An 18,708-nucleotide genomic window follows, 5' to 3' on the forward strand; every position below is an offset into this window, starting at 1 on the left:
TGTGTGTGTGTGTGTGTGTGTGTGTGTGTGTGTGTGTGTGTGTGTGTATATATATATAGGATTGTATACTATTACACAAAATCTTGGGCAAAAAAATGGGTTTACGACCCAAAGTCGGAGTAATAATATGTCCTTTTCCCAACTCTTAGTCTATCTTGTCTGTGTAGATTATGAACTCCTGGAGGCATGGGCTGTCTCTTTGTGTCTGTACAAGCACTAGAATAACTGGGCCTAAGTTGGGCCTGTAGGTGCAAGTATACTATCAATAATTATAAATGCTGTGGTATATCTGTCTACTAGTTGCTGTTGGCTTCTTTTTTAAAATCAGAAAGCACAGCTTACAATGATTTTGGTAATTTATTTTAACATGCACCAAGTAATCCAGTAACTGATCATCTTAAATCATACGTACACTGTGACATCAAACATATCTTTAGCACTTTATACAACACAGCTTTAGCATTTTGCTGTCTCTGTGTATGAAAGTGTCCCCACATTCCTGCATAATGGAAAATTGTACTTTTAATACATGCACTGTTCTGAGCAGATACTAGAGAGTCATGTCATGTGGCGCGTTGAACTCAGCAGGTTTTCAAAGATCTCTGGCAAGTCCCCAGTTTTCAACTTCTTATTCTATATTTTAACTTTGGAACCAAAAAACATCCAGCATGATGATTACCAGGGTTTAATTAAATTTACTCAGCCCTGTAGTCCCTTCTTTCCAAAGACAAACTGCCGCCAGAGACAGATTTACCACTGACCAACAGTGTTTTTATGCACATCTGCCTGAGTAAGTGCAGTAACCCCAAATATAATAGAGTCTTTCAATCTCTTGCCAGGACAGCAATATCTATATATTAGAAGATAAATTGGATATCAAAAACAGTTCCATTACAGAGGGAAAGTTCTCTATGTAAATCACTTTTTCTAATCATACTGTGTACCTGCCCAACCCCATCCCAGTTTGCTTTCCTTGCTTTAAATGCGTAGATGAATTCCAAATGTATTATTCTATTGTATATTCACTTTGAATATTGAAATATTTAGTTAAGGGACAATATAAACTACTTGTTAAATAGCGTTAAGGTCTTCAGGTATGTATCTTTTGGGGCTGAGAAGTACCATAAAGGGCTCATATTCACATATGTCATTTTGTCTATCACTAGAGCAGATTTTTATTTGGGCTTCTTTCCCCCCTCCGCCTTCCCCCACCTGATCATAAGAAGTGGGCTGGCAATCTCTCTAGTGACTTTATCCCCCCTTCCCCCATCCCCCTCATCAGGAATGAGTGCAAGGGGTCAGAAGTCCCTCTGCATACTATTCAGAATCTGCTGACATCAGCACTCCCTCGTGAGAGCTGGCTTTGTTTCCTGATGGTGCTAATACGAGGAGACACGTGAAGTAGTTTGGTTTATGGAAGAGGGCAGGAGAGGCATGGTGCTATGAAAACATTCCCACACAGACTACCGGCTCATTGATATAGAAAACAAGTGGGAACCTTCAGTTCTTCCACAAAGCTTAAAGTAGAACAAACTGACTCAAGAACCCAAAGGCAGCAGTTAAAAAAACACTCTTCTCACACACTGATGCTGAAGTACTTTCTAGGCCAGATTTGCTATAAGAGTTCAGCTCCCATTCCATTTAAGCACCTAAATGAAGTGGCCAGAATTTCAAAAGTTTTCAGTGCCTGGCAGTTCTCAATGAACTCAATGGGAGCTTTTGGGTGCGGAGCTCTTTTGAAAACCTGATCTTCAACCTCTTAGCATTGATTAAAACCTGCTATAGTGAATGAAGGATGGACCTAGAGTGAAAAAAATGTTGTGCTAATATATCGGGCATTTCTGATTGTCATTTTTGCAGTTACAAAATACATATAATGCAGCAGCAATACAATATACCTAAAAATATTTGTTGTATTATTTATTTGAGTGCGATCAGTGTGCATGCAGCAGTACATAACTTAAAGGCTAATGTGGCCACTGTCCCAAAAAGATTACTCTAAATTAGATTAGCATTACAGTTCAGACACATAATGTAGCAAATAGCCACATTATAATCTACTCTCAAAATGATTGAGGGTTTTTTTCTTTGATTGTTAAACAGCAAACATTTATTTCTTTGGAGTAACATTCAGAATCTTTGCAGAAGTAGGGCATGCAGCATTTTAAGACTTCAAAATATGTCTCTTTAAAGGGAAATTATGCCCCCTGTTGGCCTTGTTGTTGTGGCTATCACCTTTGCTTTGACAAAGCACAACTTTAGTGGTCATGCATCGTCGGCAAATCAATATGTGACATGCTTTTCACTTCCCTTTGAGGCCCCATAAATGCCATGAGATGGTTCAACCGCCTCACTTGGTATAAGCAATTTCCATAGGTGTTCTTTTCATGGATGGTGTTCTAATGACAATATCAATATTTTTATATATCAAACCAAAAGTTTCTCAATTAGTGTCATCCATTCATTGACATTTGAACCTTTTGTCCTCAAGGGGAGTATCCCATATCCATGTAACATCCTTCAGACCTGGGGCCAAAACCTTCACTCCATTTTCAGTTCTTTCTCAAGCTAAGCTGTCATCAAAGTCAATTTACCTGAAATATATTGAAATGCATGTAACCATACAGCTCCCTACTGGTCAAATGTATGAGACAGGGTCAAGAGCATAAATTAAGCCTTCCAAAATCAATTATATGTTATGTTCACTAAGCTGACTTTAGTTCCGATTGTTTCTGAAGGTAGACTTAACTATGACTTACTGTTAAAAATTCTCATGTTTGGCCTAAGCTCACACCACTTGGCAATCTGCCATCACAAATGTGAAGGTTTTGAAGAGGCCTCACTTTTTGTAGGGTAGAAGTGTGTTGTGGGATTCTAACTTACTGTATATGCATTTGAATTGTTCTCATCTCTTCAAATGTTTAACATACCACAGTGTTTGGAGATATGCAGTGTGGATCAAAGGGCAGGAATTGGCCTTTAGTTACCTGCTATCAGCAGGCACTAAGTTTACAGCAACTGAAAAGTGACACATCAAATTTAAGTCACTGAAAATATCACTATACTGAATCCTTGCATATGTTGCATGAGCTGTCAGTAATAAAAATCTGTTCTTAATTATTCTTCCATTTAATTTTTTTTTTCCTGCGTGGATGAGAATTTGATGTTTGCTTTGGCCAGAAATGTTTTAACAATTTAATAGTCTATAAAATTCTGTTTGCTTTTACAATCGAAGAAGTTGGCAACCGAGTAAGACTTTTCTTTTTTAAAACTGTATGGAAATTGAGAAAAATATAATATGTTTAAGCTTAGAGTTCAAATTGAAAATACGTATGAGTAACTTCAGGGAATGTTGTCCTTTTAACACATCAATTGATAGAAAGCCAGAAATACAAAGTTATGTTTACACTTTTTTTAAAGAATGGAAAATATTGAAATGCAGAATTAGGAGCTGTCAAAGAACCTACATTCTTGTCCATTTTCCCTCCTAATGTTTTTTTTTTTTTCATAATAGTTGGGAATTGTATTCATTTTTGTTTAGTTTCCATTGTATGACACTGACTTCTCTCTCTCATTTTAGCATTGAGAAAAAGAAAATAGCAAGGAAATAAAGAAACGGAGGAAAATAAGAATGAGGGTGGTGGACAGAAGCAAATTCTCTGGGTGTTAGCAGAATAGTTAGGACCATACCCCAACTATACTCCAACTCTTTATTAAATTTCTTCTTTACTACATAGATTTCAGTTAACTACTTTGATCCAAAGTCCCAATGAAGTCAATAGAAAATTCCCTTTGGAAGTTTTGCTCAACCCCATAGTTAAAAAAAAAATAGCATGAAATCCCACCTACAGTGTAGGTTGAGCTACACATGTTAATATTTTCTCCTTTCCTTTGTCAATGCCATGATGCTTGCCCCTGAGGTTTTAGCCTTCCTCTCTCTACTTCATTGGCTAGCATATCTCTCAGAAACAAGGATATTAACAACCACTCTATAAAGCAAGGGACATTTAAGCATAATCTACAGCTGAAAGAAAATGTTTCTGTTCCTTGTCCATCTGTTCTTGGCAACATACATTTCACTAGAACTTGTAAAATGGTTCACACAAAACAAGCCTAGTGGGTTCCAGAGAGGATTTAACTCACTTTGGTTGCCCCTCAAACTAGTCTGATGTATTAATGGTTAGAGGCTCTTTTTGTCTTCTAAACTGAAGACTCTGAATTTATATTATACTTGTTCCTTGAACTCAAGGCAATTAGTATTTAACTTTTAACTTTACTTTTTGAATAATACTGTTTTAAATGATATTTTACAGTTTTTTATTACACAATATTTTGGCACTGAATTACATGAGAAGAAAAATATTTACATTGTAAACAAGTGATCAAAATAGGAAATGCCAGAATAATGTCCATGATACTTTAATTACATCCCCTTGAGCATTCAACCTGTGCAATGAATGAGACAAAAGTCCTATGGAAAAAAATAGTGTGTGATCATGTAAATAAAGTCTGTATCAAAGTGCATAAGCACAAGGGGGCCAAATTAAAGTTGCCTAGACCACTTGAATGGAAGATTATGGGACAAAGAAAAGGCATTTTTCTAGCCCAAGGGCTTTCCCTTGCTAAATTTCAAAGACCTGCTACAAACAATGGAGGTATAAGCGTCTCAAAAAAAAGGTTGAAAGAGTCTTTTATGATGTAAAGTGTTAAGAAGTCTAAATATAGAGGTTGCTACCAGAACTGTGTATACTTATTATTTGACTTTAGAGAAATTTTTGTCACGATGTTTTGGAATGAGATGACAGTGAGTCCAGGTATAGTAAGCCTGAAAGTTGACAACTTTTAGTCAGTTTAGAAAATAATGTCGCCATTACTTCTTTGCCAATAATATTCCTACTACATTTTATCTTTTCTTATGCTAGTAGTTCCTATTGCAGTCATTTTTTGCTAGTGATTCCTAGCTCTAATACAATTTCAGAATTAATTTCTAGTTGAAGTGTTGCTGTCTTCCTAAAGGGAAGTGTGCTGAATTGTTTCAGATCTGAGTGATCAGCTGATGGAAGTGGTTGGTCTGGAAGGAGCCATGGAGATGGGTCAGATATACACAGGACTGAAAAGTGCTGGTAGGCGACTTGCACAGTGCTCATCTGTTGTCATCAGGTAAACTCTTTATTGTACCTTCTAGTTATACATTTTTTTATTGCTACATATTGAATAAAAATCATACATTAAATGCACATGAAAATTTGTTGAAGGTAGGTGTTTACTGAATTCATGTATTTAGATGGTTTTCTTTCATTAAAATACATGATAAAGCAAATAGGAAACTTCTTAACGTCAGTCTTCACACCTTATAGTCATCTCTCACCTCATTGTGAGAAGAGGTTTTGTCTAGTGGTGAGAGAAGAGGACTGGGAGTTGATACTCCTGGGTTTTATTATTCACAGACTCTGAGTGACCTTGGACAAGTCATTTACATCTCTTTTCAGAGTAGCAGCCGTGTTAGTCTGTATCCGCAAAAAGAACAGGAGTACTTGTGGCACCTTAGAGACTAACAAATTTATTAGAGCATAAGCTTTCGTGGGCTACAACCCACTAGCCCACGAAAGCTTATGCTCTAATAAATTTGTTAGTCTCTAAGGTGCCACAAGTACTCCTGTTCTTTTTACATCTCTTTGACACATTTTAATCTCTTCATAAGATGGGTATCCTAATATATTCTTTACCTGGGAGTTATAAATTGCCGTTAGTATTTGTAAAACACTTTAAGATTCTCAGGAGCAAAAAACCTACATTTTATTGTTATACTGTATATTGAGCACTGACAAGTCACCATGAACAAATGCATTGGTATGAGTTAGCAATGAAACAGGAGAACTGGCTGATTTGATTGTGCTGTATCATTTGGACAACATTGTCAAATTCCTAGTAGTGAGTACAAAAGAAGGCACAAGCATGTAGGAACAAAATCAGAAAGGCTAAGGCACAAAATGAATTACAACTAGCCAGGGACAATAAAGACAGTAAGAAGAGATTCTATAAATACATTAGGAGCAAGAGAAAGACTAAGGAAAGTGTAGGCCCTCTCCTTAGTGGGGAAAGCGAGTTAATAACGGATTACATCAAGAAGGCTAAGGTGTTTAATGCCTGTCTTGCTTCACTCTTCACAAAAAAGGTAAATTGTGACCAGATATTCAACATAATTAATATTAACAAGAAGGGGCAAGGAATGTAGGCCAAATTAAGGAGAGAACAGATTAAAGAATATTTAGATAAGTAAGGTGCATTCAAGTTGGCATGGCCTGACAAAATTCACCCAAGCGTACATAAGGAACTAGACATTAGTAATTATCTGTGAGATTCCAGGTGAGGTTCCAGAAGACAAGACAAACATAGTACTTATCTTTAAAAGGAGATACAAAAGGACCCGAGGAACTATAGACTAGTCAGCCTAACTTCAATACCTGGAAAGATAATGTGGCAAATTATTAAACAATCAATTTGTAAGCACCTAGAGGATAATAGGGTCATAAGTAATAGCCACCATAAGCCAACCTAATTGCCTTCTTTGACAGCATTTCTGGCCTATTGGATAGGGGGAAGCTATAGAGGTGATATACCTTGATTCTAGTAAGGCATTTGACATAGTCCCAAATGGCATTCTTGTAACCAAACTAGGGAAATGCAGTCTAGGTGAAATTACTATAAGATGGATGAAAAACTGGTAGAAAGACCAAACTCAAAGAGTAGTTATTAATGGTTCGTTGTCAAACTGGGGGGATGTATTTAGTGGGATCCTGCAGGGTTCTGTCCTGGGTCTGGTACTATTCAATATTTTCATTAATGACTTGGATAATGGAGTAGAGAGTCCGCTTATAAGATTTGCAGATACTCCAAGCTGGGAGGGGCTGCTAGCACTTTGGAGGACAGGGTTGGAATTCAAAACAACCTTGATAGATTGGAGAATTGATCTGAAATAAACAAGATGAAATTCAATAAAGATGTGCAACAGAAGTTGGTCCAATAAAAGATATTACCTCACCCATCTTGTCACTCTAATGTATAAAGTACTACACTTAGGAAACTCAGATACACAACTACAAAATGGGGACTAACTGGCTAGGAAGTAGTAAAAAAATCTGGGAGTTATAGTGGATCACAAATTGAATATTATCAGGCCCCTCCTCAGTCTTCTTTTCCCACCTAGATCCAGTTTGTCCCAGGTCAGCTGTGTAGATGATCTTCCTCAAGCTGGAGCCTGAGCTCTGGGGTCTATGATGGCGGCGGGGGAGAAGCAGGGGGGAGCTGCAAAAAGGGTGTATTAACAGGAGTGTTGTATGTAAGGTTATGGCTACGTGGCAGTTAAAGGACACCAGCTGTCCCGGGTCAGCTGTCTTGGGCTTGCAGGGCTCGGGCTGCAGGGCTTTAAAATTACGGTGTAGATGTTTGGGCTCAGGCTGGAGCCTGGGATCCTTTCCCCCTACCCCCTCTTCACAGGATCCCAGAGCTCAGGCTCCAGCCTCAGGCAGATCATCTACACTGCAATTTTACAAGCCTGTGAGCCTGAGTCAGGTGACATGGGCCACCCCGGGGTATTTAATTGCTGTGTAGACATACCCTAAGATATGGGTAATTGTCCCACTCTACTTGGCACTGGTGAGCCTCAGCTGGAATACTGCATCCAGTTCTAGACACCACACTTTAAGAAAGATGTGGACAAATTGACGAGAGCGCAGAGAACAACAAAAATTATAGAAGATTTAGAAAACCTGATCTAGGAGGAAAGGTTAAAAAAACTGGGCATGTTTAGTGATGGGAAAAGAAGACTGAGGGGGAACCTGATAATATTCTTCAAATATGGTAAGGGCTGTTATAAAGAAGATGGTGATCATTTGTTCTCCATGTCTCCTAACGTAGGAAAAGAAGTAATGGTCTTAATCTTCCACACAGCAGGTTTAAATTAGAGATTAGGAAAAACTTTGACTATAAGGGTAATTAAGCTCTAGAATTGGCTTCTGAGGGAGGTTGTGGAGTTCTCATCGCTGAGGTTTCTTACAAACAGGTTAGACAAACACTTGTCAGGGATGGTATAGGTTTACCTGGTCTTGCCTTCGTACAAGGTGCTGGGCTAGATGACCTCTCGAGGTACCTTCCAGCCCTATGTTTTTGTGATTCTATGATTTACTGAGCTAAAAGTGAACACAGTTTTCATTGGTAAGACAAAGTGCTGAATAGAACCAGGAAAATCACTATATTTCCAAAAAAGTTTAAAAAAATATTTTTTACAATTTTGCAATTTTACCAAACAGTACAATTTTTCACCAGTGAAGCTTGCCTCATCCCACCTCACCTCATGTGCGAGAGAAAACCATTAAGAAACATTAAGAAAATAAGGTGGGATTTTCCAAGGTGCCTTAGGTGATTTTGAAAATCCTACCCACAGTGTTTAATTCAGGATGGTGTCAGGTGCTCCCGATTTGGGGTAGCAAGCATTTAATCTCAGCTGATGCAGAGGAGAAATGGGCTTGCCATCTCCCCTCCCTTTTTTGGATTGCCATGTGTCCAGGTGCACACCAAAGAAACAATTCCTATGCTCTCCTACAAGTCGGGACTCCAGATGTGACAGACTCTTACTCAGCTGTTGGGTGAGGCCACTTGCACGTTCTCCCGTGCTTTTACCTGTCACATCGTGGCCGCTGGCCATAAATTACAGCAGTTACTCCCTCAAAAGTGTAGGTACTTCTGAAGGTGAAAGCCTACCTTCTGATGAGGGCATTGCACTCACTGAAGTGCCTTCAAGTGACAAAATTTCCCTTGACTTAAATGGGTGCAGAATTGGATGTGCCCAAGGTTATTATTTTGATTCCTGCCTTTACATTCCTGTAGGCTCATGTAATTATCTGATGTGCATCACTTCCAGTAGTGCTGGGTCTATAAAGCTGTTATTCTGCAAATCATATTAGAGCACTAAACATTCTAATTGTTTAATCCTTAAAGGCAAAGCCTCTGAACACAGTACTCCTTGGAACTTACTTTACTGCTATATGAGTATGAGCAGGGTACCCAGAGTAGATGCAAGCAAGAGAATATCCTCCCAGTGCTAATAAAAAATACTAGTATGGCTGAAAGAGTTTTCTTATTTGGTTCATAAACAGTAGTTTGAAAATTGTTGAGTAGCATGGACTTCTCTTTATTATATGTACTGTGGTAGCACCGAAGTGCCCCTGTCCCATTGTGCTAGGCACTGTGCAGACATGTAACAAAAAGGCACTCCTTGCCCCAAAGAGCTTCATTGTGTTCTTATTTAATAAAGTAGGTTTATACCTAAAGTTCATGCAGAAGTCAAGTTCCACTATCTGCACTCTGCTCTGTCATGAAGGAATAGCTGCATGTTTTTAGCACATTGTGCCTGTTTGGTGTACTTTTGTTTTGCATACTAAAGTACACTTGGGGTTGTTCCTGAACTACAGTATATATGTTTGCACATAACATTACAGAAGAGTACCAAGCCTTAAAATAAGTGCATTACTTCTTTGTAGGGGCATTGGGTCATGTACCGGATCTGTGGTAGAATAGCAGTGGAAGTTGCATGCACACTTGTGGGCAATAAATGTCCTGATGATTACACACACCTGTTCTGTCCTCATATATCTCTGTTCAAAATATAAGCTTGATGAATTTTGTCCAGCCACTCTTATTCATATAATTAAATATTTTACTTTAGAACCAGCAAGTCGCTGCCCATGCAGATTGATGGAGAACCATGGATGCAGACCCCTTGTACAGTAAGCATGCTTTTATCAACATAGCCCATAGAACTGGAAAAGAAATATTACTGAGGGGGAAATATTTTTTCTATAATAAAAAATGGCAATCAGTTTTAATGATCAAACTTTCATTTCAGCTCTCCTTAAATGTTAGAAACTGCTCCTTTTCAATTAGAGACAACTGTAGCTATCAACATTGACTTAGCTTACGCTCCATAATTTCTGTACACCCACACAGATACACAGCACGCCCACTCTTTCACGCGAACATAAAGAAACAAAACCTGTAATTTAATCATGCTATTTCTTCTACAGGTTGAGACGGAAAGAAAAGAAAGAGATTGTTATTACATTTCTTATTTTAAATACTTGGGAGACTCTCAGATACTGTAGTGAGGGGAGGGCCATATAAATAGATGTATGTGTGAGGACAGAGCAATGGAGAATCTCATGAGATATGTCACAAAATCTTTTGGAGTGAAGAGGTACTGCATAACCTCTTGCAGCAATAAATCTGTGGTTACAGAGCAACAGGACCTGTGATTTCCCGGTCACTGGACTTGCAGAACCCATGGAAGGATGTTGGCCATACCATTTTTACAATCACCCCGATGTCTGATCCATGGAGCATCTGACCCATCGTTACAGCCAAGAACACCACACACCGTAGTCCATGTTGTTGCCTAGTCAAACTACCCTTTAAAAGTGATCATAAAATGCATATGTTCTTGTGTGTAGCCCCTTCCCAGATTTACTGTATCATTCCTAAAATAAACTGCTCCGTCCTCTATAACAAACACATTATGGAACATGTTTATTTCCCTTTGTGGGGAAACTAACCCACAGACTTTGTTTCATAAAGGTGAGTAGCTGCAGAATCTCTATAAATTTAGTCACAGAAGAATAATTCTATTTGATTTTATTTTTTACATTTATATTACAAGAAATATTTCCCCTTTTTCTTCTGCTGAAAGAGTGCTGTTGCTCCCTGCATTCTCATAAATTTAGCCTGAACTGTTCTCTGTGTTTCCATGCACAAAAAATACTTGTGGCACCAAAAACAAAATTTACAACTCTTGTTAGACTTTCTCCTTGTCTTGGTTCTAAGTGGTCAGATATTTATCCAAGGCTAACATTAGAGGAAGGAGTTTTAGATATCTTTCTTTGATTTTGAGATCATATTTCTAAGGCTCTGCTTCAGAAAGATTTTTTTTTTCTGGAAATCAGAGAGCATTTGTTCATGGACTATGTAGCTTTCTCTGTTCAAGCACACACACAAAAAAAGTATTACTAACTGTAACTGTGTGAACCAACTGTTTGAGTCCCAGGATTGGGGGGAGGGATAGCTCAGTGGTTTGAGCATTAGCCTGCTAAACCCAGGGTTGTGAGTTCAATCCTTGAGGGAACCACTTAGGGATTGGGGGTAAAATCAGTACTTGATCCTGCTAGTGAAGGCAGGGGGCTGGACTCAACTCAATGACCTTTTAGGGTCCCTTCCAGCTCTATGAGATAGGTATATCTCCATATATTATATTATAGGATTGCAAACTTCAGAAAAAAAATCAGGAAACTAGTATAGAAATCATGAGGTTTTGCCTGTAGTACAGACTTCAGTAAAGTTTGCCTTGAGGTTGTCCCTCTGACTTAACCAAAAGTAAATTATCATTTTTTTTTAAAGATGAAGAGGAGTTACACACACACACACCCATTTCTTTTAAGATGAAGAGGAGTTCCTCTCTTTCTCTCTCTCTCTCACACACACACACACACACACACACACAATCCCATCTGTCTTCACATCTTTCCCTCCAGCGTTGACTCTATTCTGGTTTCAATGGTAGTATGGCACCTAGTGCTTTTGAAAATCACATCAGGCACATAGCTGCATCTTTAGGCACTTAAATACCTTTTGATTCTAAGTGCCAAAGTCACTTTTGAAATCTGACTTAGCCATCTGAGTTACTTATGCCCAGATTTTTAAAGGTATTTAGGAGCCTTTGGAGTTAGGCACCTAAATATCTTTTAAAATTTGGGCCCATGGCTTTTTGGTGAAATCTGACCCCCCTGAAGTCAATGAGAGTTTTGCCATTGATTTAAATAGTACCAGGATTTCACCCTATAGCTCTAATAACATAGAGAATATGAAAGCTAAAAATTGTTATTTGTATTGTGATAGCACCTAGAGTTCCCAATAAGTATGGGAGCCCCATTGTGCTAGGCACTGTACACATATATAAAAAAGACAGTTCCTGCCCTAAATATCTTACAATCTCAGGCCTCAATTCTGCATTATGTTGCAGATAGCCAGATATGTTGCTATGCTTGTCTGGAGATCCACTGCAGGCCGCCCAGGAAGAACAAGCTGCAGGATCGGGGCCTAGATTTTATTGCTTTCATCATCTTTTCATATAGAACTGTTTTTGTGAAGGAAAAATTATAACATTAGTGGTTACATTAAACATCTTTGATAATTAGCTGAAGGGGAAATTCTATCACAGCTCACCCAGCCAAAATATAGTGACATGAAATATATTTATGGTCTCACTTGATCTCCAAACTGGTCATTAATAGTAATGAATCTTCAAAGGCTCTCAAGTTAATTTGATAAACTTCTGTCTTCGGGCACCAGTATTTCTTTAAGAAAAATAATATTTCCATTTACCTACAACTGTCTTTAGCATTGTTTTGAAAAATCTCTACAAATATTCTGTCTTAATTACAAAAAAACTGCAATTTCACTTCTTTCATTTGTTCTTGATTTGGTAAGTACCAAGTCTGAATCTCAAGCGGCCAATATCACTAGATTAAAAATGGAAAAAAGAGACATTTATGGCAGATACAAGAATAGTTCCTCTGTGAAGGAATGGAATAAATGCTAGTGCACTGGCAGGGCCATTTTAATGGATTGCAAGAAATTAAAAATCTCATGGTATTTGTCACAAAGCTTGTTACATACTTTCTGTCTATTGGTGTTGATAAGGTTTATTTAACAACAGGAAATTTATTACAATGGCATGATTTTTTTTTCTCATGATAAGAATTCATAATACATGGCACCAGAAAATTATACAGGTGCCTTGATCATCCCTGGAAAAGAGGTTTGGATATTTATGTTTGAATAAATTTATGTATGAATTTTTTTCCTGGCCTTTCTCTTACTCTTTAAGAGTGTAATTGAACCATTGTGCAGAGAGCCAGCCCAAGATCTACCTCATTACTTAAGCCCCACCTAGGGGCAGGGAGACTAAGGGCCGACCATCTTGTGCCTCTTGCTCATTGTGGAAAGAGTCTATGGGTAGCTAAGGGAGGAGCCACAGACCTGCTTTTACACAGATCCGCCAGCTCCAACACCCCATGCAGCAGGCACAGAGGAGCTGTAGTTGCAATTCCATCCCATAGATCTCTCAAGCCATTAGGGCCTAATCTCACTGAATGCAATGGGACTTTTGTCCTTGATTTCAGTGGCAGCAGGATTGTGTCCTGGCTCTATAGCAGTTGATGATAGTGGAAACTATCCAGCAGTAGTAAAATAGTTAACATATAAACTGATGCCAACCTGTAAAAAATTTCTCTTGTTATAATGACAATTTGCATGAATTTCTGTTTCTAGCCCTGAGGTTTTTTGGAATTGTTTTTTTGTTTGTTTGTTTGTTTGTTTGTTTGCTGCTGGTTTTTTTTTGTTTTTTGTTTTTTTTAGGTTCAGACACCTTACAGTGCAGTTGAGAATTATTTTTTCCATTCACTGCTACACTGCACATTAGTTTTGTTTACCTATGCATAATTTTTCTTAATTTCACAATAGTAGTTTTTGTAATTGACAATGCAATTTACTGCATGTGTGCTTTCTGCACCTCAGACAAGTATGCTACTATAATGCACCTATCTTTCCAGTTCAAATTGTTAAGAAAAAATTAGTTGTGACTAATTGCCAATTAATTTGCAGTAACTTGGGGGAGGGGGAACAATTGCACCTACTAATTAAAATTTAAAATATTCCAAAGTGTCATCTTTAGGTGTCTGTGGAATACATAATTTCCATTTTAGTTCTGTGCTGGATCTGTAACAACCCTGAGCTTGACAGCTCTATTAATTTAAAAGCTCAGTGATACCTATTAGTACAAAACATGAAAAAAATGCTATTAATCATTTATTTTAATTTTGCAGCTCTGTCATTTTCGCAGTATGTTTAAGAATTATGGTGACACCATAATGTTTTCCAATCTACCTGTGTGAAGGGGAAACAGATCACACTACTTAAGAGAGAAACTAGAGTATATTATTAGAGCTTAATTAATGCCAGACTGATTAGATGTGATTGCATTTTGCACAATAATATTGTTAAGAAATTGTTTAAAAGAACTGTCACATACAGCTCTATTTAAAACCATTGGGCTGGATCAGAGAGGTTTGGCCCAAATTTACACAGCCCAAGCCAGGAGAGAGGACACAAAGAGAGCTTAAAACTTACCTTTGCACTTCTCTTAGAATCATAGAATCATAGAATCATAGAATATCAGGGTTGGAAGGGACCTCAGGAGGTCATCTAGTCCAACTCCCTGCTCAAAGCAGGACCAATTCCCAACTAAATCATCCCAGCCAGGGCTTTGTCAAGCCGGGCCTTAAAAACCTCCAAGGAAGGAGACTCCACCACCTCCCTAGGTAACGCATTCCAGTGCTTCACCACCCTCCTAGTGAAATAATGTTTCCTAATATCCAACCTAGACCTCCCCCACTGCAACTTGAGACCATTGCTCCTTGTTCTGTCATCTGCCACCATTGAGAACAGCTGAGTTCCATCCTCTTTGGAACCCCCCTTCAGGTAGTTGAAGGCTGCTATCAAATCCCCCCTCATTCTTCTCTTCTGGAGACTAAACAATCCCAGTTCCCTCAGCCTCTCCTCATAAGTCATGCGCTCCAGACCCCTAATCATTTTTGTTGCCCACCGCTGGACTCTTTCCAATTTTTCCACATCCTTCTTGTAGTGTGGGGCCCAAAACTGGACACAGTACTCCAGATGAGGCCTCACCAATGTCGAATAAGGCCTCACCAATGTCGAATATCCTCTTATCCTCCTATGTTCTCTTATCCTATGGCCTCTCTGTGTGGGGTAGTCCTCTGCATTGTGTTAGACATGGGCAGCGTGTGAACTGCCTGTTGAGGGAGGCTAGCCCCTAGCCCTGCCCCTTCTCCTGGAGCCCACCCCAGGCTGCCCCAGCTCCGGCGTGCCAGATGGGCAGGCAGTGCGGCCCCAGTCCCCCCAGCCCCGCAGCACTTGGTGGGTGGGTAGTGCCCCCCCCCCGGGCCATGGCATGGGTGAAGACTAAGCTGCAAAGCGGGAAGCAGCATGGGGCAGAGTGTGGGTGGGGCCACGCCTGGCTGTTTGGGGACGCTCAGCCTCCCTCAGCCTATGATACTCACCACCCATGGTGTTAGAGCACCCTTAAGGGCTGTTCTTTCTGGCCCATCTGCATCTGGCCTCAGTCGCTTTTGGGGATAGTTATGATGTAGTGTTGCCCAGTCACGCCTGCCCCAGCAGCAGGGAGAAGAGTGGCATACAAACCCCTAGTCTGTGGGATAATCCTGTGAACCTCCCTGCTGATAGTGTGGAGCCAAGTGGCCACCTGTTACCCACGTATATGGCTCACTATGTTCATATTTGAATTTAACTTTGTATCCTCTGAGGTATACAGTTGACTGTTAATCCAAATATTTTAACATAAACTTGGAGTATCATTTATAGTTTCTTATTAGTTAGTGTCTTGATTAATTCCTGTATTTATAACACGTTCTGTTTTCATTGGAAGGGCAATGATGACCTCTTATTTAAGCGTACTATGATGTTAGGAACACACATATAACAAGCACATGTTGTAGAACTCAATAACATAAAAGGAAAACTATTTGATCTAAGAAACACAGTTAATACATTAAACTTATTACTCCCTAGTGCATTTCATTTACTGGATGCATTGTGTTACTGTGGCTTCAAGGCACATTTTGAAGCTCTGACGTGCTCCTGAAAAAAATAAATGCCCATTTTATGTTTTATTTATGTATTTATAAACATGTTTAATATGACAGACTCAGACTTCTCATTTATTAGCAAACATTACTATCTTCAAATATGGAGCAATTACTATCTCTAATTTTAAGAGTTATGCTCTTCTTTAAATTGGGTAAGGTTTTCCTTTTAGCAAGTATATCATTAGCTGCACTTCTCAGGGCTGCAAAAATGATTTTAAAATTTCTAATGCTATGTTTTCCCTGGAGCCATTTATTGATGTCTCAGCCCTGTAAAACTTCTGAATTAGGACTACAAACTTACAGGGTGAAATCCTGGTTCCATTGAAGTGAGTGGGAGTTTTGCCAATGATTTCAGTGGAGCCAGAATTTTACCCATAGTGTTATATACTGACCTTTCATCAAATGCATCATAAACTACTGGTAGTACTTTTGGCTGCTTACAGTTTCTGTTTGGGTGGGGCTTTGTTTTCTGTTTGTTTTGTGTTTTTTTCTTAAAATATAAAGTTTTCCAAGCAGAAGCATTTTCTCATGTTTTTCCTATAGCTGCAACTTAACTTTGCATCTTTTAGAAATATTTTTTCTTTAATTTTCCAATAATCAGTCCACGTACATTGCTTTTTCAAAATAATCACAAAAACATTCAAATTGACCTAATGGTCATATTAAATTCTCCCAATGCAACAGAACTAAATAGTTTCTCCACTCAGTGCTTTCAGTTCACATTGAACCCACGGTCTCCAGGAAAGCATGAGAAAATAGCATTTGCAGCATTCCATGAAAGACAAGAGGATTTGCATCTCAGATGCAGTGTGTGTTCCTAAAAGAGGCCATCCCTCCACCCCCATGCCCAAATATAACACCTACATATGATGTATGAGTGATAGCAACCCATGAGATAAATTCACAGGGCCAGGTTATTAGCTGGCATCTATGGAGCTATGCTAATCTGGTCCCCAAATTGGTGCCTGAAGCTAGGTTCATAGAATCATAGAATATCAGGATTGGAAGGGACCTCAGGAGGTCATCTAGTCCAACCCCCTGCTCAAAGTAGGACCAATTCCCAACTAAATCATCCCAGCCAGGGCTTTGTCAGGTTGACTGTGATGAAAAGAGAATCATACACTAACTTTCATGCTAACAAACAATAACATACTAAAGTTACATATTAGGTGGCAGTGCAACGAACACGTGAAGAGTAAGCTAAAATTCCCATAGTGTTAAATAAACCCCCTCTTCCCGTTGAGATTTTTATGTTTCTGTCTCCTTAGATTGTAAAGTAAATTTCCATCCCCAAGAAAAGGATTGTTCTATATTTTAATGAGTCTCTCCACGTGATGTACATTTTTGTTTCATTACTATTAGTGAATGACAAGTGAAGAATATTCATTTTACCTTGAAAATGTCAGGTATGCACTTTAAGACAGAGATTTTTTGCAGTTTTTAATGAGGCGGTGTTTCTTTTGAAAGAAATACCCATTTCTGATGTGGATACTATGCAGGTGACAACTGATATTTAATAAGTGATGGTTCTTGTATTAGTTGTAGTTCACTAAAGAAAATGTCTCAGATTGCTTTTGAAAAACTCTTAGTGTCACTAGCCCAAAGGCAAGATGTGACCTTTTTATTACATAATGGGAATCATTTATTATATTACAATGTATCTTAAAGTCACAGACAAAATGCCACTTTGATAATTGCTTTCAATTAGCTTTGAGCATAGCATACATTCATAAAATGTCTTCTCTAATTTAGACTTGAATTAGAGAAAATTGCAGACATAATATACTTTAAGGTTGTCTCATTTAAGGTGATTCGTAGTTTTATATCAAAGAAATCAAAATGAGTGGCTTTAGAGCAGTCTTTCAAAGTGTTTTAAACAGGCTTTTCAATATTTGATTCTGTTCTATTACCAATTAATTAACAAATTAGAATGCTAGTTCATCATTTTTGACCTTTTTTTCTATGTTAACTTTTGACTTTCATTCCTAATGGTTATTTTGAAATTAAGTATCATGGCTCGTGTTAAAAGAGAAGAACAATCTGATTAAGGGAATAAATAAGGCATGCTATGATACAGTGTATATCTTAATAATGGGAAACTAGTTTGGTGTCCCCAACATACAATGCGTCCTTTCCTGCTTTTGAATTCCTTTTTACCATGTGGCTATGCAAAATATTCAAGTGACAAGCAGTGATAAAAGGGCAGGTTATAAATCTTATGCTCCTGAAGTAAGAAAGCATATTGCCGTGTTCTTATTATATATGATTAATAATATGGATTGCCTGTATAATTACAATTTATGTGTTGTAACTATGACTATAAATTAATTTCTTTATGATATAAGCAAATGTCAGTTGTAACAAAATGTATTTCCATATCTACCTTTCAATCCTTGGTCATCTGAAGGTTCAGAAGCCACATTTTAAGATTTGAAATGGTTCAGTCACTTTGGATATTTGTAAAAATATGATAAAGAAGTTGAGTTAGCTAAAGGGATAACTGTTTTTTTTTTCTTTCCCTCCCCTAGATAAAAATTACCCACAAGAATCAAGCCCCAATACTGGTGGGACCTCCTCCAAAAACCAGTCTATTCTCCTCCATTATCAGAAGAACAAGGAACCACAGCAAGGAATAAGCCTCTGTAGTTTAGTTCTTAGAAAACAAATTAGCAGCGCTGGACTTTGGAATATTTATGCCAGGAATCTTTCAAAGGTTTTAGAATATCCTCTACTCACAGAATTCTGGAATTTGGCATAACAGTTTCTGTGACTGAGCTAATGTAAAATTATGCTGTTAGAAAAATTTATTGTCACTTTTTTTTAGGCATTTTGCATGAGGAAAGCAGATGTTTATATACAGTGATATGGCATCTTTTTGTTGCATGCATTACCATTTACTAATTTATGGGATAATTCT

At 38.3% G+C, this 18,708-nt stretch overlaps 1 protein-coding gene across 4 annotated transcripts in view; it reads left to right on the forward strand.

Annotated features, from left to right (window-relative positions):
* The window catches only part of DGKB (diacylglycerol kinase beta), a 463,387-nt gene extending 444,960 nt beyond the window's left edge, over positions 1–18,427 (forward strand). For all 4 annotated transcript variants that reach the window (XM_024209048.1, XM_024209050.1, XM_024209049.1 and 1 more), the window contains 3 exons: positions 5,040–5,160; positions 9,725–9,785; positions 18,320–18,427. In XM_024209048.1, the coding sequence (XP_024064816.1) occupies positions 5,040–5,160; positions 9,725–9,785; positions 18,320–18,427 (290 nt within the window). The remainder of the gene's footprint in view (positions 1–5,039; positions 5,161–9,724; positions 9,786–18,319) is intronic.
* Positions 18,428–18,708: the final 281 nt, after the last annotated feature.

Source organism: Terrapene carolina, unplaced genomic scaffold (assembly GCF_002925995.2).
Source record: "Terrapene carolina triunguis isolate 2854851 unplaced genomic scaffold, T_m_triunguis-2.0 Scaffold84, whole genome shotgun sequence".
Classification (NCBI taxonomy): Eukaryota; Metazoa; Chordata; order Testudines; family Emydidae; genus Terrapene; species Terrapene triunguis.